The following is a 23970-nucleotide window of genomic DNA, read 5'->3' as shown; positions in this document are numbered from 1 at the left end:
TTTGTAACATCTATAAAAGTTAGGTAAATAGCTATTAATTAATTAAATTAGATTCATTGTTAGGAAAGGGGTTCATGATTTTTGTATAGCGGTTTTTAAAAGGGAAGGGAAGAAATTTATGTATCAGGGTTTTTAAAAATTATATATATATCTTTCCGAGTCGGTTGGCCATACTCATCACACTTGATCACTTTAGATATCTCCCAGCATCTGTGTGTAAGCATAACACTTACACATAGATCTGGTGTTTAGCTGCTTCGACACATATTAGTCGTATATTTGTTAGGTAAGGTAGTTTCTTTTGTATAACCGTCACAGTTTTTTTTAGTATTTATATTCCCTACCTTACCTATCTAGGATTTCGTAACTAACCTTAGTGTTAAGATCTCGCTTCTCCCATGGACTTAGATTATAGATTTACTAATACACCTTTTCGTTTGGCCCAGTAGTGGGGATATCTAATTTTGTCGTGGCTTTTTGGTCCTCGCATACCGTAGCCCCACTACTGTAATTATATTTTCTATATATATAGGTGAGTTTTGTTAGTTGTTAATATTATAAATATATTTGTTACAAATAGTTTTGCTTTTATTTCAGTTCCTGCTTACAGTTATAATATAGCAGAACAAGGTCAATAGTGTCTTTTCGGTTTTTTAAACATTATTACAGGGTATTAAATCAATAGTACTTTATTCCTTGTTGTTCATAACTTCATTAATTTTTTTTGTTAATTTCCTTCAGAAATTAGCTGGCGCCCATTTTAGTATTTTCCTAGGCATCTCCGTATATTCTCTTATCTTACCCCTTTTATAGTTCCAGATTTTCCGGTGCATTATTATATTGTATTCTTTTGGTTAAAAGATCTCTTTTCCCCTTATCTCAAAGCCAAATTCTAGTGTAGTGAGGCTAGCCCGAATTCGTGCTTGAGGTTTTGTGTCTCTGTGTTCTTTTGAGCTAAGCCATTCTTTTTATTATAACTTCTTTGCTAGTTCTTCTCTAATTGATCATCTCCTTCTCCATATACCACCCCTAAATTTTATTTAGGTTTCAATTGGCGCTTTTGCGTTTGCAACTTAGGTTGTTTCAACGTCATCAGATTCTTCCCAGTATATGCGTCTTCTTGGATTCGTGCTATACCCACTAACTAGTAAAATACCTAAAAGCATAAAAGCTTTTAACTCGTCTACTCCAAATTCTAAAGTAATACCTTTCTGAATAGTATAATGAACTGTCTCCTTTACAATATTTGTTAAAATCTCTTCATTGAAAAAAAAATTAAAGATCTGTAAAGAAGTAAGTGGTCGTGAATAAAATGAAGAAGGGTATGTACTACATTAAGTTTTTTATATTCAATATCCAAATAAAAGAAATTTTCATCTAGTAAATCTTCCTAAATTTACTTTCGTAGTAGGAGAGTTACACTTTTTGCAAGAATCAGTAGATGCCACTTGAATATCTTGAATTTCTTCATTTTGTGTCTCTATTTCTTTTTTCATCTCAATATCTTCCGTATATTCTTCTTCCTGAACTAGTGTCACACTTTGAAGATCTGCCTCTTTTTTATATGGATTTATATTTTCTTCGTCGATCCTTCTTTCTTCTTCTTGATGAATTACATCTTCTGATTACGCATCCAACATATTTTTGTTTAGATTATTTAATGTTCCTCCACAGTCTTTATATCCACTATCTTTATCAGTCAATTCAGTGGGATCAGGAGGTGCTAGGAAAACATCTGCACTGAAAGCCGACTCCATAAGATTCGATTCTTTCAGCATGGACATAATTTTATATGGCCTTGATTAAAAAAAAATTTAGGACGACTATTATTACTATGGTCTGTTTTTTAACCAGGAGGAGTAATTCAAATTTTCCGCGCTGTAATGCTTGTTTGTAATTGGTCCAACCGCAGGCAAGTTTACTCCACTAAATTATGACATGTTGACACTAATGACATTTGTGAAATTTTAAAATTCAATATTTAAGTATATCGACGATTTTTTTGTATTTTCTGCGTTATTCCTTACATTTTTAGATATTTCGTTTGTATTTATATAAAAAACAGTTCTTTTCAGAACTATTTCGCGACATATTAGTGTTATTAAGATAACAATGTGGATTCGATGCCAAGTACTAGTGGTAATTATTCCTCTACACCTAAAAAATGTCGGGTAGATTTGGGTCATATATCTTCAAATGAGAAACAAAACATGATTTGCTTATACATTATAAACATGTATAAATAAACAAATCAAAATTGATAATTCTGGAATGAAAATAACAGCCACGCTAGCAAAAATAAAACAGGCAACAGGTTAGTTTTGCAGAATAGTTATTGTTAAAATCAAGATTTACTAAAGTAATGCTAATTTTATTAGCACATTACTTTAGTTTGTATTGGAATATAAGCAGACTTCAACAGTAGTATTGTAAAATTCCATTGGATTTTAGATACCATTTTATCACGAATATATCGCTTTCGTATACGTTCTTTTTACGATTTTCTTCTTTAATGTGATAAATAAACTCTAAAAATTCTTCAACTTTTTCATAACAGTCCAACATTTTTTTATTGTAATTAGAAATACTAAATAATATATATTGGAAGTGAATTCGAAAAATTATTATTCAAACCCAAAAAAGAAGATGTATTTGGTGACTTTTCTAGTAACTTTCTTGGGTGTGAATCTGTCTTTTTAGTTTACTCCTCCTGGTTAAAAAACAGAGTATAGTACGACCGATGTTCGAGCCACGTTGATTATATATTTTATTTCCACCTTTTGAAATAAAAATGATTTTATGTACCAATGATGTGCCTTCTGCTCAGTGTTGCGAGAATGCAACACTCACAATTGGGCAGTTGTACCAAACAGCACAAACAAAATAATAGCACTTACTTGATAGATATATCTTTTTCAATGATTAAACAATACGTTGCTGCCAAAAACCAAATTTTTATCCAGTTAGTTTATACACAAACGACTCACTACTAAATAAAAACAGTGTTCACAGAAGTCAAAATTAACCTATAACTTTCAATAGGCCATCTGGTAATAGAAACCTAAGTTTTGCGATCAATTCTCATTAAAAAATAATAAGGAAATTGTTGTGAAATAAATCTGAACTTTGACTGCCCAAATAAGTTATGTCATTTTCCAAAAGATGACGCCCTAGTCGGCTATGTAAACTATTACGAAAACGCAACGCTGGGCATTAATGGGTTAATTAAATTTGATTCATTTTTAACGAGTTGACACTTTAGTTTTTTAATGAGATAATTGTGTCAGTTATAAGTAAATTTAAAACTTGTTTTACAAACAAGTTAAAAACATTTGTTTCTACATTTTTTTACCCATTTCACTAAGGATTTGTCATTGCGGATGACCAGGTAGTAATTGCCGAAGACAGCTACGATCTTAGCTATATGGTAAGAAAACTACAAGAAGAATATGAGGTGGCAGGTCTAAACATGAATATGACAAAATGTGAATATCTCTCAGTGGGAACAGATGAAATATGTGACCTAGTCTTGGAAGACGACAAAATCAAAGGCGTGCAATCCTGCAAATATTTGGGGGTCATTTTCAACAAGAAGGGAAATAGCGCAGATGAAATCAGGGAAAGAATAAACAAGGGCAGAGCAGCGACTCGTGCCTTAAACTCTCTTCTCTGGCAAAAAACAATTCGACGAGAAACCAAAAAACACATTTACGGTAGTATAGTCCAAAGTATTACACTTTACGGTTCGGAAGTATGGGACGTCACCAAAGCTAATAGAAACAAACTTATGACGACAGAAATGGATTATCTGAGACGAAGCTGCGGTAGATCGAAACTGGAGAGAGTTAGAAATGAACAAATAAGAAACGAAATGAAAATGAAGAGAAATATCAATGATGACATAGAAAGAAAACAATTAATCTGGTTCGGACATGTTAAAAGAATGCCAGAGTACAGATGGCCTAGGAGAGTACTGGAATGGATCCCTCCTGAAAGAAGAAAGAGAGGACGACCACGGAGAAGTTGGCGCAACGATATTGATGAAGAAATGGCGGCAAGAGACTTAGAAGAGGCAACTGCATATGACAGAAAAAGATGGAAATTGGGGGCGGAGAAGCGGCGACAGCCGTAATAAATCCGTTATTATATATAAAAACATTTGTCTCGAATTTACGTGTAAGGTTTATAAAAGTCAAATAATTGCAACTAGCGGACCAACTCGACATCGAGTTTTTTAAATGAAATTTTTATTTTGCGAGAAAAATTAAGAGATCAATACAAACAATATAAGCAAGAATATACATAACATTCATCAATAATAATGCAAGTAAAAAAAAAAGTGATTATGGAAGTCGACCTCAAAAAGCGGAATGCAATTTTTAGTTCATCAAATGTCGACATGGATATCATTTAGCAGTTAATTTTGCATGCTGATCACGAATCCGGTGTCAGATTTGCTCTATCTTGACGTTTTATGCGCGTTTCGGGTCACTTCCGGTGTCTGATCGCAACTGGAAGTACATACTTAGATTCGTCTCGATGAGACCTTTCGATCCATATATACATTGTGGGGTCTAAAACTTAAAGTAAATTTTAACTTCCGGTCATCTCAAAACCGGAAGTGAATTTTTGTACCAAAAGTATATCTTGACAATCTCATACGTAATACTAATAATATTCCGAAAAAATATTTTAATTATCTAATATGGTTTTTGAGTAAAGTCGTGGACAAGAAAAGGGCTTAGCGTTTTAGTATATAAGATGGCTTGTATTTATGTTTAAAAAGTTTGGTACTAAATTGCAGGTTTTACAGCGTGAAAGAAAAATTTTCCGGTTTTTGGTTGGCTTGTTTTGTTAGTAATTTCTGGTATAATGTCATTTGTAGAACGTGTTGATCGTCAGTAGTCAGATTGAATACTACGGTAGTAAGGCATATTTTCACCCATGCCAATATATTATAGCTTTATGAAATTTATTGAACCATAGTATATTTATTATAAAATTAGTATTTCTTGGGTTTAGGTTTCATAAGTTATATTAAATTTGGAACTAGATTTTATTGTTCATTGAAATCAACGTTTCGGCAGGAAACTCTTGCCTTTGTCAAGATTCTAAAATGTACAAGATTAGGAACAAAAAATTATTGTAAAATATATAAAAAACCTACCATTCACTACCTAGACATTAATGAATTGACACTAGTGAAACTTGATATCTCATGGTTTATATATATATATATATATATATATATATATATATATATATATGCAATATGCATTTGGCAAACTAAGCCATATTCTAAAAAGTTCAATTCCCATGTGTCTCAAGCGAAAAGTTTATAACCAATGTGTTTTGCCTGTACAAACTTATGGAGCAGAGACTTTAACACTCACGCAGAAATCTGCGAATAAACTAAGAGTTACACAACGAGCCATGGAACGTGCAATGCTGAATGTGAGCCTCCGAGACCACATAACAAACCGACAAATCAGCAAAGATCAGGAGTTCAAGACGTCATCGAAAGAACCACGAGACTTAAGTGGAACTGGGCAGGACACTTAGCCAGAACACAAGATGGACGATGGACAAGACGAATTATGGAATGGAGGCCCAGAAATTATAAAAGAAGCCGAGGACGACCACCGACTAGATGGACCGACGACATAAAAAGAGTAGCGGGAAACTGGCTACAAGCGGCCCAGTGTAGAGAACACTGGAAAGAACTGAGGGAGGCCTATATCCAGCAGTGGACGGGATTGGCTGATTGATGATGATATATATATATATATATATATATATATATATATATATATATATATATATATATATATATATATATAATAACCCTTCTACCCTAAGGTGTTGGGTGTAAAGTCTCTTTTTAGGTTTCATATAATTACTTCCTCCAATTCTTCTTGTTGCTTGCCAATTTCTTCGCTTGCTCCTTGGTGACTCCTCTCCTGTCTAGGATGGCGGCAATTTCATCGTCCCAGGTCTTCATGGGTCTGCCCCTCGGTCTTTTCAAGGTTCTTCTCGCTTCCCACACTTGTTTCACTTGGCTTTTTTTATCCATCCTTACCATGTGGCCGTACCATCTCAGTTGGGCTTCTTCGATTTTCTTCTCTATTGGTTGGACTTTAAGGCGTTCTCTTATTTCATCGTTCCGTATCCTGTCCATTCTGGTCACCCCTAGTACTCTTCTTAGATACTTCATTGAAATACTTTGCAGTTTATTTTTTACTCTGGTGGTGAGCGTCCAGCTTTCACATTCAAATGTTAAGATAGGTACAAAAACTGTATTGTAGATAGCTATCTTTGCTTTTTGGGATACTTCTTTTTTCGATAGGAATGTGCTCTTAATTGCGTGGTATATCCGGGAAGCGTTTGCTATTCGATTCTTTATCTCTGCTTCTTGTGTACCCCTACTCTCTAGTTGCACTGCCAGGTATTTGAAGGTTTCGACTTGTTCTAAAGTATAGTTATTGATTTTAATGTTTGTATGTTGGTCTGTTTTCCCACATACCATGACCTTGGTTTTACTTTCATTAATTCTCAGGTTACGTTTTTCAAGTTTATCTCTCCATATCTGGAGGTTTCTCTTAAGTGCGTCCTCGTTTCTTCCAAATACAATGAGGTCATGCGCAAATGCTCACTCCGCTATCTGTATCATTTCCAGGTTTCTATGTCCAACAAATATTCTCGATGTTTCTTCTCTAGTTTGCTTCATTACACCATCTAGTACAATATTGAACAGGATGGGGCCTAGTACACCTCCTTGTCGTAAGCCATCATTGACTCTAAACTCTTCTGATTCCATATTATCTGTTCTTACTCTGTTTCTTGTGTTCTTGTATAGGCTCATAATAGTTTTTCTGAGTTTGCTGTCTACTTCTCTGTTTCTTAGGCTTTTGTCTATTTCGGTTCGCGGGGTTCTATCAAATGCTTTTTCGAGGTATATGAAGACTTGGTATAGTTCCGTGCTTGTATTTCGTGCATTTTGTATTAGATGCTTGAGTGTAAAAACATGGTCATGGATGCTTCTTCCCTTCCTGAAACCGCTCTGTGACTGCTCCAGCTTATGGTCTACTTCTTGTAGTAGTCTTTTCTCCAGTACTCGTTCGTAAACTTTGGAAGGGATAATCAGGAGAGTTATACCTCTGTAGTTGCTGCATATATATAATATATATATATATATATATATATATATATATATATATATATATATATATATATATATATATATATATATATATATAAAGAAGTAAACGTTAAATAGTGGGTTTGCAGCAATAAAAAATGAAACGTGTACTCTTTTAAATTTTTATTCCAAGCTTTCGGACATTGGTTATGTCCTTCATCAGGGAGCTACAAATGTAATTAATAAATTGTTGGTGCTGGTATAATTAATTAAAACTTTTTTCTACTTACAAACTTAATGAGGTATACTATACCAACACCAACAATTTATTAATTACATTTGTAGCTCCCTGATGAAGGACATAACCAATGTCCGAAAGCTTGGAATAAAAATTTAAAAGAGTACACGTTTTATTTTTTATTGCTGCAAACCCACTATTTAACGTTTACTTCCTTACGTTGTCAGCAAATACTTCTGGTTCATTATATATATATATATATATATATATATATATATATATATATATATATATATATATATCTATATATATATATATATATATATAATGAAATTAATTAATTATAATGAAAATAAAAAAATAGAACAAATTTTTTAATGTTTATAGGCATACCAATAATATACGAATATGCCACATGTCACATTGTTTTTAATTTAAGATTTTTACTTCTAATTCTCAAATTCTTAAATAATGTAGTATACATACTTTTTATGGTCAAAATATTCTAATTTTCTATTAACATATAAAGTATTGTAATTAAATAAAATAGACATTTATATTAACTTATAAAATGGTAGAATTACTTTTAATTATGTAATACACATAATAATGCCATATAATCCTACAGGTTTATTGCAAGCCCGAACAAATGTGAATTCATCAACTCATCCGTCAACATAATCGATTACATAGCCACGGCCAGCTTTTACATCGACTTGTTGCTCAGAAAATTCGCCTCTCACGTGGACAATGCGGACATCATGGAATTCTTCTCAATCATCCGCATAATGAGGTTATTCAAGCTCACTCGTCATTCTTCCGGGCTGAAAATTCTGATTCAGACATTTAGAGCATCAGCGAAAGAACTTACTTTACTGGTGTTTTTTCTCGTTCTAGGTATAGTTATTTTCGCGAGTTTAGTGTACTACGCGGAAAGGATTCAAACAAATCCGGATAACGATTTTAAGAGCATACCACTGGGTTTGTGGTGGGCTCTAGTAACCATGACCACTGTGGGTTATGGAGATATGGTGCCTAAGACTTACATTGGAATGTTCGTGGGTGCTTTATGTGCATTAGCAGGTGTACTGACGATAGCCTTACCCGTACCAGTAATAGTCTCCAATTTTGCGATGTACTACAGTCATACGCAGGTAAGTTTTAGAATTATTCGTAGCCTAACTGTGATCATTAGTATGTATTTATATATAATTATTATAAAGTAGAGATATAAAATAAAAAATTTTTATAGAGGGTATTTGTTTGTTAAAATTTGGAAAATCCAGATTTTTAAAAATACTTATGAAAAATTATATAAAGTGTAAGTTGAAATATTTCGGACGATGATGCAATAGTCATCAAAAATAAGAGATTATTTTAATATCTGCAACCAACATTATTATGTTAAACGGATAATATGTAACGATGATAAGTCGAAATGTAGCGAGAAGTTATTGGGTATCATAATAGATAAAGACTATACTTTTAAAAAATATTTTAAAATTTAGAGGGCCATCACTATTAACAAGGTGGAACGAACTTATCTTTTTTTAATGAGAGACCCCGTATAGTTTTACATTTTTTGACTCTTCCCAATGTTCTTCCCTCGTTTTTTTTTCAATATAAGGTTTGGCAGTGTTATCGAGGTAGTTTAAAAGATAATTTTGTTTTTTTTTTATTAATTTCGTAGCAAAATTAATACCCTGTAGAATTGTAGAGATTCAAAAATCAAAAAATATATTTGTGTTTAAAAAATTAATAGTATTGTGTAAAATTATTACCATAGCAAATATTTAATTTTTGTTTACAAGTTTGGCCGAAACTTGGAATGGGTTTTCTTAAATAGAACATTCTGTATTTTAGTATTTTAATAAAATGTTATGTTATGGTACTTTATTACCTATTAAGCATTTTCTTTAGCTTACTGTTTTAATTTGTAAGTTATTCAAAGTAGCTAAGTAGCAAAAGTCATTGTGCTTCAGTTTGTGAATAGGCCGTTTTTGGTGAAGAATTGTGTTTTGTGTGTAGTAGGATCAATAACAAATTGCAATTGGTCAATTGGCAATAGGCAATTGCTCCTACTACATCATTCCACTTGACATTGACGGGTACTAACTGATTTTTCATACCATCTTTCTATCAGTTAGCCCTAGACTCCAGAACAGATCAGAGGTAATGTAAGTCGATAAAACCTCACTAGCTCCAGGGGGTCATGTAAGATGCCCCCATTTTCAGTTTTTATTAATTAACAAAGTTAACAGTCTATTGCATTTACCTTTGTAAATACCATGAGGATTGTTTTTTAATACTGATATCCTTCCAATGTTTTTCTGTGGCCATACAATGTTTTAACAACTTTTTATGTAAGTAGTAAAAAACCAACGTGTTCTTTCTATATATTTAAATTTTAACTTATTTATTTTTTAATATTTGTATTTTTACTCTCTCTTTTAGTAAACTGATGATGGAATGATTCAATTTCGAAAAAATCTTCTTTAAAATAAAAATTTTAAGCTTTTAATAAGCATTTTTTATACCATTACCATTACCCCTAATATTACAATAGTCGTTTCTATACTCCTTTTTTATTTCATTTATTGCATTTTAAAACTGGTTATATGTACATGTACGAGCGTAATGTATACATGTATGAACAAACATGTATGAACGTGAATTTTTGGAAACCTAGAGCTTGTCCTATAAGATCTATATTTTATAAATAAATATTTAAGCTATAGTAATCGGAAATAAAAGTGCATTTCATTGTATATAAGTTAATATATATGTAGGTAACGATCTAAACAGCTGAATAGAAATCTACCTCAGGGCTTCATTAGCATATCATTTTGTTAAATTTACTGTTAAATATGGTGTACTTTGCTTAAATATTATTAAACTAGCGGACCAACTCGACGAGTTTTTTAAATGAAATTTTTATTTTGCGAGAAACATTAAGAGATCAATACAAACGATATAAGCAAGAATATACATAACATTCATCAATAATAATGCAAGTAAAAAAAAAGTAATTATGGAAGTCGACCTCAAAACCGGAATGCAATTTTTAGTTCATCAAATTTCGACATGGATATCATTTAGCAGTTAATTTTGCATGCTGATCACGAATCCAGTGTCAGATTTGCTCTATCTTGACGTTTTATGCGCGTTTCGGGTCACTTCCGGTGTCGGATCGCAATCGGAAGTACATATTTAGATTCGTCTCGACGAGATCTTTCGATCCATATATACATTGTGGGGTCTAAAACTTAAAGTAAATTTTAACTTCCGGTCATCTCAAAACCGGAAGTGAATTTTTGTACCAAAAGTATATCTTGACAATCTCATACGTAATACTAATAATATTCCGAAAAAATATTTTAATTATCTAATATGGTTTTTGAGTAAAGTGGTGGACAAGAAAAGGGCTTAGCGTTTTAGTATATAAACTAAAAAGCATTTTTAGCATACTTTAAAAATAAAAACCCTTAAAAAATATTTTATATTACTCCATTGACGTGGTTTTAGCCATATTGAACTAACTAAATGTCGATTTAAATGTTAGAATAAATATTTTATTATTTGTCATTAACTAAAACATAAATTCTCACACAAATAAATAAATTAGTCGTTATAACAATTGTTTGTTAATAAATATGTATATTCAAATTGCGAAAAAGTATTGAATATTTAAATGACACAAAAATAATTTATAAACACACTACAAACGCTGTCAAAACAAAACTTACAATAATTCCAACCAACCATTTTCAAATGTCTTTGTTCGATGTATGCTGTTGTGTATGAATATGTGGTGTAGATTTATCGTTTTAATTTTTGTGAGAAGTAAAAAGAAGTCTATCTATCTAATTAGCCTTCTTCGGTCCATCTTTGGACATAGGCCTCCCCAATCCTTTTCGATTCTTCTTTGTCTGTCGCTACAGTCATCCACCTAGAGCCCACGTGCTTTTTGATATCATCTGCCTATCTCATTTGGGGCCTTCCTCTGCTTCGTTTATATTCCCACGGTCTTCAACTTATAAGAATTTTGTTCCATCGGTCTTCATTTTGTCTTATATTGTGTCCGGCAAATCTCCATTTCAATTTTGCAACTTCTTGTCTAACATCCCTTACTTTTGTTTTCTCTCTTTCACTCGTTTCTCTTTTTATCCATTAGTCTTATGTGCAACATTTGTTTGCTTTTGTAAATGTCCACGTTTGGGAACCATAAGTGAAAACAGGGAGTATGCATTGATTGTATACTTTGGTCTTAAGATGCTGTGGATATCTTATGTTTTTAAGAGTGTAGCTTAGTTTGCCAAATGCTGCCCAGGCCAGTCTAACTCGTCTTTTTATCTTTGCTGTTTAGTTTTCTTTGTTAAGTTTTATAGATTGACCCAGATATATATAATCCTGAACTTGTTCTATTTCATCTTGTCCGATCCTCATTGTGATGTCTTCATCTGTATTTGTTATGATTTTGGTCTTGCAGTAATTCATATTAAGGCCTATCTTTCCAGCTTCTACGTCCAGTTCTTTTATCATTTCAAATAATTCTTCTTTTTTTTTTCGGTTATCAATGCGATGTCATCAGCGTACCTTAGATGGTTCAAGCGTTGTCCATAAATTTTTATACCTTTTTCTTCCCATTCTAATCTTTTAAAAATATCTTCCAGAGCCTGATTGAAAAGTTTCGGTGATATTGTATCACCCTGTCTCACGCCTCTATTTATTTGTATTGATTTTGTTCCTTCATATACTTTAATCGTTGTTTTGGCTTCCTTATATATATTGGCTATTAGTTCCGTATATCTGTGGTCAATTCTGCTTTTAATCAAAGAACTTTTCATTGTCCAATGTTCAACACTGTCGCCTTTTCGAAATCTATGAATGCTATATATAGAGGAATGTGGTATTCATTTGCTCGTTCTATAAGTATTTTCATACTTAGTAAATGGTCACTTGTGCTGAATCCCTTTCTAAAACCAGCTTGTTCTTTCGACTGGTATCCGACGAATTGTGTCGTCAATCTATTGGTTAAAATTTGTGTTAGGAGTTTATACATTACATTGAGGAGTGTTATAGGACGGTAGTTTTTTATATCTGCTTAATCTCCTTTCTTATGTAGGATAATGGTTATGGATTCCTTACAATTGTTTGGGATTCTTTTTTCTTTTAATACTCGTATCTTGTTAAAAAGGGAATGTAGAGTATTAATTACCACTTTTCCACCATATTTCAGCATCTCTGCAGATATTCAATCTTTTCCGGGCGATTTGTTGTTTTTCATTTCGTTCAATGCCTTCTTTATTTCTGATTTGCTTATTTCTGGCTATAGCTCTGAGTTGACATTTTTTATTTTAGCCTTAAGTTGGTTTTTAATTTCTTCTGGTGGTTCCTTTTTTGTTTTATATAATTTTGAGTAGAAATGGTGGATTATATTTATGATGTCATCTTTAATGTTTGTTTCTACTCCGGTGACATCTTTTATTTTGTTTATTTCACACTTTCCTAATTTCGGTCTTAAGCATTTCATATTTTTTTTTGTTCTGTATTACTTCTTATATTTTTATTTCTTTTCTCTTATTCTATAGATTCTATAGATTTTCTTTGCCTTCTTCGTTCAGCTTCCTTCTTTTATCCATAAGCTTCTTTGTTTCTGTTCATATATAGTTGTTCTTTTTTAGATCCTTTTTTGCTATTTCTTTTCCTGATGTAATCATCGTTGCTGTAAGTGTGTTGTCTATTGTGTCTATATCTTTATCATCACTGTCTAATTTGTGGGTAAGTTGTGCTTTTAATAGGTCTTTGTATATCTCTTTATATTGCCCTAGTTTGTTTATATCTACTGGATCCCAGTTTCTAATTATTTTTCTTTTCATTTTATAGTTACCGTCAATACTAACTTTGCTCTTACCATCCTGTTATCGCTACCTGTTGTGAATCTGTTAAGAATTGTTACATCTTAAATGATATATTGTTCCGTGAACAGTATGTAGTCGATCTCATTTTTTGTGGATCTATTAGGGCTGATCCATGTCCATTTTAGTTATAGCTTCTTTTTGCAAAAGGAGTTCATTGCGTATATATGCTTTTCTTCTAGATAGTTCATCAAAGTAACACTTCTATCATTTCTCTGACCATACCCGAAATCTCCTATTTTAGTTTCTTCTTTGTTTAGTTTTCTACCTAGTTTGGCATTGAAAACTCCAATTACTAGTATAAGACGATTTTTATGTTCTTCCATAGCCTTTGATATATCTTCATAAAATAGTTCGATATCTTCGTCATCATAAGCTGTCGTGAGGATATATACCTGGATATACCTGTCGTGGAGACATATACCTTTGAGGTGTAGGATTCAGAAATTTTCTTACCCACCTGGGGACCATTTCATTTTGTTTTATTATTCGCAAGGAAGGGGAGAGGGTAATGGCAGTTACAAAGAAGTCATATTATATTTTAAAAATATTTCGTGTATAATGTCATACTTGTACAAACATTTAGCGGGTGGACTGTAAAAAACAATCACACAATTAGACAATTAAACAATTAGAAACAAGGGTTTATGATTTATTTTTAAGTATTTTATTTTATTTTATTTATATAATTTTGTTATGGTATTTTTCGTATCTTTTAAAAGTCTTTCCTAATTGTTTTAAAATAAAATAAAATACTTCTTTTTATATCAATCATCAAATATATCATTTATATAATAGACCGAAGAACTAATGATTTTCCCATGACACTCGTTGACACAGGTATCTAACAATTGCTTTTGATAAATTTGATGAAAACAATATATAATAAACAAAATATTCAAAGGATTTAACGTCATTTTTTATAAACAATATATTAATAATGTATGATAGCTATTTGATTTTAAATACTAAAGGTGATGACCGGTTCCTATTGTAGGATATCAACTAATGATAAACAGGTTCTTTGTCTCGAATTTTTGCAAAATTAAAATATAAATTTCGCATTTTACAAGATAATATTTCTGGAAAAAAGAAAAGATAATCCTAAATGCGCATCTGTTAGAGGCCTATACCTGCTAATGTTTACGTCTCCTGCATCGTTTATTGAATTTTAGTATAGTTCGGATTCTAGGGGTCGTAGGGTATTTTTTTTAAATTCATGTAAAAATGCCAACAATTTAAATAAAAAAAATTAACCTATATGTTGATTGTTCATGCGTCTGAGTTATTTTAAATGTATAAAAGTTTGATATAATACTCCTTTGTATACCTATTTTAAAATATTTAACAGAAATTTTTTAATCGATGATTAAAATGATTTAATTTGATAAAATAAACCTTTCTCTTCAATTTGGTGAATAAGTGTGATATTGTCCCAAAGTTATTAATATAGTTCAAAAAATCTACTTTTGAAGATATTTTTACAATAACTAAGCAACAAATTAACAAAAATAACTTTAAAATATTTCATTTTAAAGGATTTTCTATGCTTTTTCAGTAAACTTAGTTCAATTTTACATATAATTTACTGGCTTTCACCTTTAGTATTTAAACTCAAATAGCAGGCTTACATTGTTTATGTATTGTTTATAAATAAAACAGAGTAGAAAAAGTTTAATATTTTGTGTACCTTGTTTACTGCGTATTGTTGTCAAATTTTTTAAAAGCGGTCGTTAAATATTAAACAGTGCCACGAAAAAGCTTATTATTTGTTATTTTCTCTGGTCTATAAGCAAAGAGCTTTTCTTTAGGTGTACAAAAATCGATAACATGTTATTTTCCTTAAAATTCAATTAATTTTATTTGGCTTCTGTTATGCATTGACACATATAAAATGAATTGCGACACTAAATTGAAAACAAAAATAAAGGCTTACAAATAAAAAACCGGATATTTTAGAAACCATAAATAAATGATATTTCTTTTTTATTTAGTAATTGTATTTGATGAAGAACCTAATGTTGCTTGTTCATTCATTTCAATGTTAATATAATAACATATTTATTTGGTACACACCTATATACCCCAATGAGCAAGACATAAAAGCAGCTCAATCAAAATATGAACGTCTTCTGGTTATCATAAGATTTTTTACTGATATAAATTTTCCTTTATTGATCAGTAATAGTACCAAAAGAAAGAAAAATATTGAGAAAAATATGGTACGAGGCTAATAGCTCTCTTCAGTTTTTTAAATAACTTTCCATCGTCTATCGCGATTTGCTGGCCTGACGACGTTAATTGAATGTGAATCCCAAAGGTTTGCAATAGGATTTAAGTTAGGACTTTTTGCTCTCCGTCTTTGCTAGATCTTGAACGATAAAATTGCTCGGAAAGACTTTTCTTACTAATGGTTACAAAACAGAATTGATGCAACAGAAAACAGAGTAAATATTCGCATATATATGCACAAGATTGGCATATACGCATATATATGCAAAATTTTTAAAGAATATGCATAATATATGCAAATATGCAGACAATTCATATAATAATAATTATCTAAAATGCCTTCCTGTTAGTATTGAAACAGTCGTATTTTTTATAATCGATTAAAACTGCAGTAAGATTGCAATACGTTCGAATTATCGGGTAAAGTGGTCTGTAATGAAAATCTTTCTTTTTTCTATGATACTCAATATTTCGCTATTTATTTAATAGCTTCTTTAGGAGTAAACTAAAACAATTTTGAATTTTTTGTAATGTTAAACTAGTAAAAACGGTAAAACATTTAAAAAAAAAGTGGAAATATTTTAACAAAATTAACGTAAAAGGCTAAACAAAGTTCAACAAATAATAAATCTCAAAGTATTTTTACTGTAACATGTTTTATTGCTAGTAAGATAATCCAATAGGACAAGTAAGTCATTTTAATTTAGGGACTAAGATTTGTGTGCCAACCCTCCTGGCAAGGGCTAAGGAGAAAAAAATGTCCCTAAAAAGGAACATTGTAATTTTTAAAAAAATTTGTTAAAATCCTTTATAAAAGGTATATAATTAAAAAACCCAATCGGGCTGTGTCATGAAGACAAAATGTTTTCGGAATCCATATTCCATCATCAGTGTCTAGGTGTACATATTTTGAGCTGTTGTACAATTAAATTCCGATTTTTTTTTATTAATTCGTAGAAGCATTTGTAGTTTCATGTTATCGATGTATCAAAACTAAAAACATTTTTTTTTGTAATAAAAAATATAATAAAACTTTATATTCAATTAAAATTATATATTTATTCAATGCAACTTTTACAAAAGATATTTAAATGATCAGGACAAATAAACCTCTTACACGCTGGACATCTTGTACCAGATTTTCTTTCTTTTTTCCATCCGCAGTCTTTACACCTTCCACGTTTTGGACTTTCATTTGCATTTCCACTTGTTCCAAGTACTGCATGTAAATTAATTTGAATTTTTTGTGGAACGTTTGTTGTCTTTCGGGTAGTTCGGCATTTTTTTGTTCAATTATATGCCAATTCTTTTATAAAAAGCCTTCATTTATGTAGTTTGTTCCTATTATATTGAGGATTTACATGCATATATAACACATATGCGTTAATTACCGCCAAAAATATTATAAAATAAGCAAAGTGGCCACCATCTAGTTCCTCTTTTGCAGGTATAAGCTGGCGCTAATTTATCTGTTGTATCTACACCTCCTTTGGTTTTATTGTATTCTAAAATAATATCTGGTTTCTTATTATCTTGCAATGACACCTGGTCATCTAAATGCATCGAGAACAAAACAATAACAGATTTACCTTTTTTAGGACTATATGAAACTAAAGTCATATTCTTCTGAAACCCAAAAATTGTTGATAGGGCTTCTTTACTTTTATTTGGTAGAAATTCAACTGGAATAAAAGTTTTGTACTTTCGTAATGTTCCAATTAGTGTTAGTTTACGGTTTAATAGTCGCTAAATGGTAGTCAGTAAAAAAAATTATCCGTGGTTATGTTTCGCCCAGAATTCTGAACATCTGTTATAAGTCGTAAAACCACATTTCTGTCGTGACGTACGTCACGGGGCTAATTTTTTGCTTTTCCTGTATACACTTCTGCACAATACACATACGCAGTTTTGACATCAGATAAAAGCCATAATTTAATTCCATATTTCCCACGTGGTTTTGTTGGAATATACTGTGTAAAGGGACACTTACCTCTAAATGATACAAGTTGTTCGTCAACAGTGAGGCTTTTATATGGAACAAACATTTTGGGAAGTTGTGCTACAAATAAATCAAAAAAACTTCTAATTGGAGCTAATCAGTCGTGCCTCCGTCGAATAGGTCTATTCTCTTTATTATCAAATCGCAAAAAGCGGCTGATGTTACAAAATCGTTTCAGAGACATAGTAGCTCTAAAAATGGGCCTATCATCAGAATTGCTTCAAAGTTCCTGCAGAGATTCTCCGGCCTTTTATAAACAGCAGCCAGAAGAAGTAAACCTTAAATAAAAATGCAAAATTTCAAGTTAATTTATTTTATAACTGTAATGAAAATATTTACCTATAAAAGCTTCTAACTCTTCCAGTCATATTTCTTTTACAGTTAACATTTTTTCATTAGATATACGATATATTGAAGATATAGGTTCATTGGTAATTCGTTGTGTGGCATATCTGGTGGGACCTGGCACAGGATTTAGTATATTGATGGATCTAAACAATATACAACGCAATTAGTAAAACCCACAAATTTAGTAAGAAAATATGTGTAGCACTTGAGCCACCACTTACCTTACACGTGACTGAGGTGGTGGATATTTGTTCCAAACTGTCCCATCGCGAGCATCTTCTTGTTCAGGAACTTCTATTTCATTTTCCGAATTTTCGCTTTTATCTTTGTCATCATCAACCGTAGATACATGATCTTCTTCAGAAAATTCTTCATCTACTAACTCTTCATCACTAGTGACGGTTTCTAAATTGGTAGATTTATCTTCATTTTCTGAGTCTTCTTGAAGGATTTTTCGTAATTCCTCTTCCGTGAGTCCTCTCCTGGAGATCATTTTTCAGCAAGTTCCTATTATTCTGTTTTTCACAAATGATTTTACATTACACTCTAAACTCTAAACTTCAAGCGATCAAGTCTGGTACAACACTAAAGATACTTGACAAACGCTTCCGAAAATAGAACCCATAAAATCTAATCACCCTTCTCAGAAAAATAAACAAAACCAACATCACGTACATTTGGAAACAATTCTGGGTACAGGTGGACCCATAAGCAACAGATGTGTTTCTTTCAAAGAAAACTAAATTGATATTTCAAAACGCAAATACATTTTAATTGTATATAAACCTTATCTTAAAGATATCATGAAACATCACGTCTCAAATTTACGATATAATAAAAATATAAACATTTGAATTTTACTACTGGGTCCAGGCGTACCCAGAGACAATACAAAGGTTAACAGTAGTAAAAACAAAGTCATTAATTAGTTCTAAAAGCCACATTTAACACTAAATAAAACAAATGATTAAAATGATGAAGCCCTGACGTAGACTTCTATTCAGTTTTTTAGATCATATCAATCATTTACTGTATATTTTATACCCAGTTTTCAAAATGCAATAAATGACATAAAAGAAAAGTATAAAAACGTCCATTCTAATATTAGCCATTGTCTAATTCTTATAACCGACGCAAGCTTGGCTCACTGTTTTTGATTTATTTTCTATAATACGAATGATAACAATGCGTAGAGATCCAGAAGATCTACTGTATATTAGTACTAACTTTGAAATGTTTTTATAAATATTTTTTTTTTGTTTATAGCGCTATACAATTACAGCATACTTTTTAATTTTTTAATTTCTTGTTCCTAATAATTTAAACCTTAATTTTTACATAGGCTCGCGCAAAACTTCCCAAAAAGAGGCGACGTGTTCTTCCTGTAGAGCCAACAAGGGGACCTCGTTTACCAGGCCAGCCTGGAGTTCCTCCAGCGACAGGCCCCATGGGTCCCTCAGCGGCAGAGCAAAATCGCCGCATGAATGCCATTAAATCAAATAATCCAAAAGATATGCTGATCTCGACGCCAGTTCCCAAAATGGGTAAGTTTTAACAAGTATTTTGGGATTTCATCTTCCACAATAAAAGATAAAATCAAATCGAAACAATGCTTTTCTCTCTGCAGTATTCATATTGATTTTCCCCTTCGTCGTTGGAGGTCTGTTAAATTTATTTGTTTGTGTATATTTTATTTAAATTTTATTCAATGAAATTATTTAATAGAATTGTTAAACCACTGTCATAAGCATTAAATCATTTTTTAGTTTTATTTTATTTATTTAATTTTATACAAGGTTTAGATTAGTAACTAATTTTATTAAAAGTGATGATTTTTCTATTAAATAAGAAAAGAAAATATCGCCTTAAAGTGTTAACCTGCTAAATCAATTTACCCAGTTTTACAGGAGAGTCAAAAAACGATTTCGCAGCATTTCTTTTTATAAAAATGAATGAAAAGTAATAAAATAGTGCTTAAAAGTTAGTATTATAATTGTTGTATCATTGAAATTATAAAAAATTATAGTGATAATTTTAGTTTTTAGTATTTTTTGGGAGATAGCTGGTTATCAGTTTTTCAAATTAGGCTAATAATGGACTTGGCAGTTTAATGCAATCAAACAGGCGTATTCTATAAGCAACGAAACTTTATTATTCTAAGTACAAAAAGAATAACAATAATAACGCTACTCATAAGGAAGATCTTCATAAAATTTGTGGTAGTCTACCGACAATGTCTTCTTGATTGCCTGAAGGTCTTCATATTTTTTAGCGGTTATTTTACGTCTTTCTAGGTATTGTCGCTTCAATTGGTCCCAAGAATGTGAATTAATTTTGTTGTTCTTACGTTGAAGAATTAGTTTTCATTGATCGGCAAAGCTGGCTTTATAATAAATTTCACCTTCGGGTGTATACCTCAAATCACGAATATCTGTAACTCTTAAAACACCTTTACCTCTTCCTGGTCTAATTGTTTTATAGCGCTGAATTGAATCAAGATTTTTGAAAAAATCATGTGTTAAATATTTTACTTGGTAGGGAGCAGGCTGTTTTTCTTGCTTTTAGACAGATGGGTACGCAATCCGCTGGTAGGTTATGGCCAGGTTCAAGATATTTTTGCTCTATTATTACATTATGAGTGGTTGCTAGATTCAACAGAATATTGGCCATAAGAGCGTTTCTATTTTGGTACCCACAACCATCCAAATACATTATAATGGTGCTTTGCCAAATACTGGCAAATTACCCAGAACCAAAACCTCCTTCACATTCGTTTCATATAAAACAATAGGCATCGGAATTCACTAAGTTATAGAAACAGAGGTTGTGTACTTGGAGCATTGTTTTGTAGTATAATGTGGAGACTTTTGATTTTGGTGCCATCAACACGGCTTGCAAATCTGCTGTAAAAACATTTTGTTTCTCATTTTTATCTTCTTTTTCTTCTCTTGCTTCTATTTTCCTCTGTATGTGACTTTTAAATTCTTCTTCCAAAAGTTGTCCAATCCTTTAGCTAAAACACTTTTTGCATTCATCTTTTTTAGGGAGGAAAAGTGCTAAGTTCTTCTCATCGAAGGTTTTAGAAAACGATGCTATCGAAAGGGGCTCTTCTTTTTTCAATTTGCACCAATCGTTGACATACAATTCGTAAACACTTTGCCGAGACTGCTATTCAGCCCAAAGATATATTTTTTGAGATGTTGACTTGCAATAATGTGACTACATAACTGGTGAAGAATCTAAAAATTGCAGCAAGCATTCACGGCGATCTTTAAGAGGTACCACAGGATTGGTTGACTTGCGTAGCATACTTGGAGCACGTACTTCATAAGAATTTTTCCAGCTAAGAATTGTCCAGCGACCAACTACGACAGTAATAAGTTACATGGTTCTGCACACTCTAAAACTTTCTTCTTGAACCGGGAAAAAATATTCTAAAGTTTGTCCCCTTTTTGTCTCGTTTTCTTTTTTCTGTTCAGATGCCTTTTAGTCGTTACAGATTTAACGTCATTATTAGTAAAAACCTTTTTTTCTTCCCAAGACATTTGCCAAAATGACTCAAAAATACGTCGCGTTTCATGTTCACTGATCAAAGAACATTTCATAAGACCTCTTTCTTTCGATGCACCTTGGTTTTGCATCTTGGTTTCATAACTCATGTTTCTTTAGGATTATTATAAGACCATTTTTCATCTTGTTTCACTCTACGTAAATAAGCCTTACCACTTCCTCATAATTTTTTGTTTTTCTGACTAAACCATGTTGCCTCCTGGACTTCGAAACGTTTTTTTCGTTTTTTACTTATTCTTTTAGGTTCATCTTAAGAAGAAATTGAATCTGTGTCCGAATATGGAACTAAATTAATATTGACTTTGCTATCATCAGATATTTCTGATATCGTTGATTCCCTAGTAGAAATTTGGAACTGATTTTGCTTTTCATCATGTTCCTTGAGGTTGTTGACTTTCGATATTGGTATCTCATTTTCGTTTCTGTTCGGTTTTCCAACCATCTGATTCTGGTTTGAGTATCTTAAATTGTCAAAGGCTTCGGTCATTGGTATCGCTTTATCCGAGGCTATATCATCGTTTTCATTGCTTGCATGAAACATCTGGTACTGGTTCAAGTAGTTTAATTCATCAGTGCTCTCTGCTGGTAGATTTTGGCAGGGAATCTCTATTGCATTAACATTATTATTTAATGAATTGAAGGTAGACTGTAGATCCACAAAAATTGTTTTAACATTTTCAGTAACTTCAAGTTTATTACTGGGTCCTTTTGCTTCCACTGTAAAATCTGTAGCTGGACTGAGGTGTACATTTTCGTTTAAATTTATAAATTTATTATCTTCAAAGTTATCTATGTGTGTTGTTTGTACCATTTGGATCATCCGTGTAGAACGTGACATCTAAAATAAAAAAAAAAACTTTATGTCATGACTATACTAAACAACAATGTTTTTTTATCAATATCCCCATTCAAAAATTCAACACCCGATTTAGCCTATCACATTTCAGTGAAGTGTGAGAGCCATTAACTAATATAAACATTAAACAAATCAGGAACTGATGAATTCAAAAAAAGTATTTATTTTATAAATCAACTTTAAAAATGATTACAAGTATTTTTTTCTATTAAACATTATTCCAACAGTAAAAATAATTAAAAATTTTCCTAAAATGATTACTTAGTTCCACTCTTTTTGTTTTTTTAATCAATGAAAAGCTGCTAAATGCTGGTTCGTATAATAATATCTGCACAGAAATACTGCTAAGTCCCTTAATGGAAACAAACAAGATTTATCGTGAAACTATTAACACATTTTACAACTAAACTTCACAAAAATGAATAATTTAATACACATCTACACTTACCTTCAATAAATAAAAAATACACTCAAATAATAATTATTATAAACAGTAAGAAAAACTAACACCGATGCATAGCGTGTATCTACTTGTCACGTCAAATTTTACTATGCAAATGTATAGCTGTCGAGGACTTAGCTGTGGTAAGTCAGTCACACGGGTAAATCAGAGCAATCGGAGTTTACTGGTATTCACTCCTCCATGGAGATCATTTCAAGCTCTAAAATCTGTTTTTCCATAAGTTACAGTATATTGTCATTCATAAAAATTAAAATCACCTAAGATGGGCCGCTAGTATTTCTGAAAAAGAAATATAATATTAAGTACACCTAATTACTTTTTAATCATAGGGTTTTTTCTTTTTGTTCTCTATGTGTCAGAGTTAAAACACACCAGTAAAAGATGACAAACTAAGTTTTACTATCTGTACCTAAATTTTAAAAATTTTAGAATGTATTTTGTCCATTATTTTATATTTTATAAATGTGTGTTATTAATGTTGAGTGTCAACGCTTTTACAAATAATCTCAACGACTAGTAAGTTGCACTGAAGAATTGTGATATTTTATAAATATTTACATTTATTCACTAGGAAACAAAATTCCTGTAGCTGGCTGTATACCATGTATCACAAAAAAAATTTTATTTCAAAATTTTTAGTAAAAGATATAAATAAAAAAAATTATTTATACCTTTTACTAAAAATTTTGAAATAAAAATTTTTTTTTGAAATATTTACATATTTTTCTTATTACAGTGAAAAAGGAATAAAACCATTCCAAAAGCTAGACAAAAAGTCAAAAGAGTTTCATTAACATCCAGGCCAATTTTCTGACTGCAACCCTAATAAACTGTGTTGTTTGTTTATATCGACAGTCACTAATATCCAGTAATTCTTGTATATATATTTATATATATATATATATATATATATATATATATATATATATGACGAATTAGATTTACTTCGAATTAAACTTATACGTCCTTAGGAATAATCTTAATACATCTACATGCGAATCACGATATTTGCACTGATTACGTAAAGAACAGACGGTAAAATGAAAGTAGACGATTGCATGTTTCTTCAATTCGAGCTCCACCATTCTGCTATATGTATCTCGAGGTTTGACCTCTCGTCAGAAAGACTTGTGCGCTATCATATTTCGAACTATTACAAGTCTTCTTAATGAGAGTTAAAACTTTGAAACACGTGGAGGAGAATGGCG

The 23970-nt window shown here is 31.4% G+C and overlaps 1 protein-coding gene across 1 annotated transcript in view; it reads left to right on the top strand.

Annotated features, from left to right (window-relative positions):
* The window catches only part of Shaw (potassium voltage-gated channel shaker cognate w), a 61610-nt gene extending 40586 nt beyond the window's left edge, over window positions 1-21024 (top strand). The window contains exons 5-7 of the mRNA XM_072538851.1: window positions 8005-8530; window positions 19216-19417; window positions 20918-21024. Of these exons, the coding sequence (XP_072394952.1) occupies window positions 8005-8530; window positions 19216-19417; window positions 20918-21024 (835 nt within the window). The remainder of the gene's footprint in view (window positions 1-8004; window positions 8531-19215; window positions 19418-20917) is intronic.
* Window positions 21025-23970: the final 2946 nt, after the last annotated feature.

Source organism: Diabrotica undecimpunctata, chromosome 7 (genome assembly GCF_040954645.1).
Source record: "Diabrotica undecimpunctata isolate CICGRU chromosome 7, icDiaUnde3, whole genome shotgun sequence".
Classification (NCBI taxonomy): domain Eukaryota; kingdom Metazoa; phylum Arthropoda; class Insecta; order Coleoptera; family Chrysomelidae; genus Diabrotica; species Diabrotica undecimpunctata.
The sequence above is the reverse complement of the archived record's forward strand: the minus strand, read 5'-3'. Positions and strand labels throughout refer to the sequence as shown.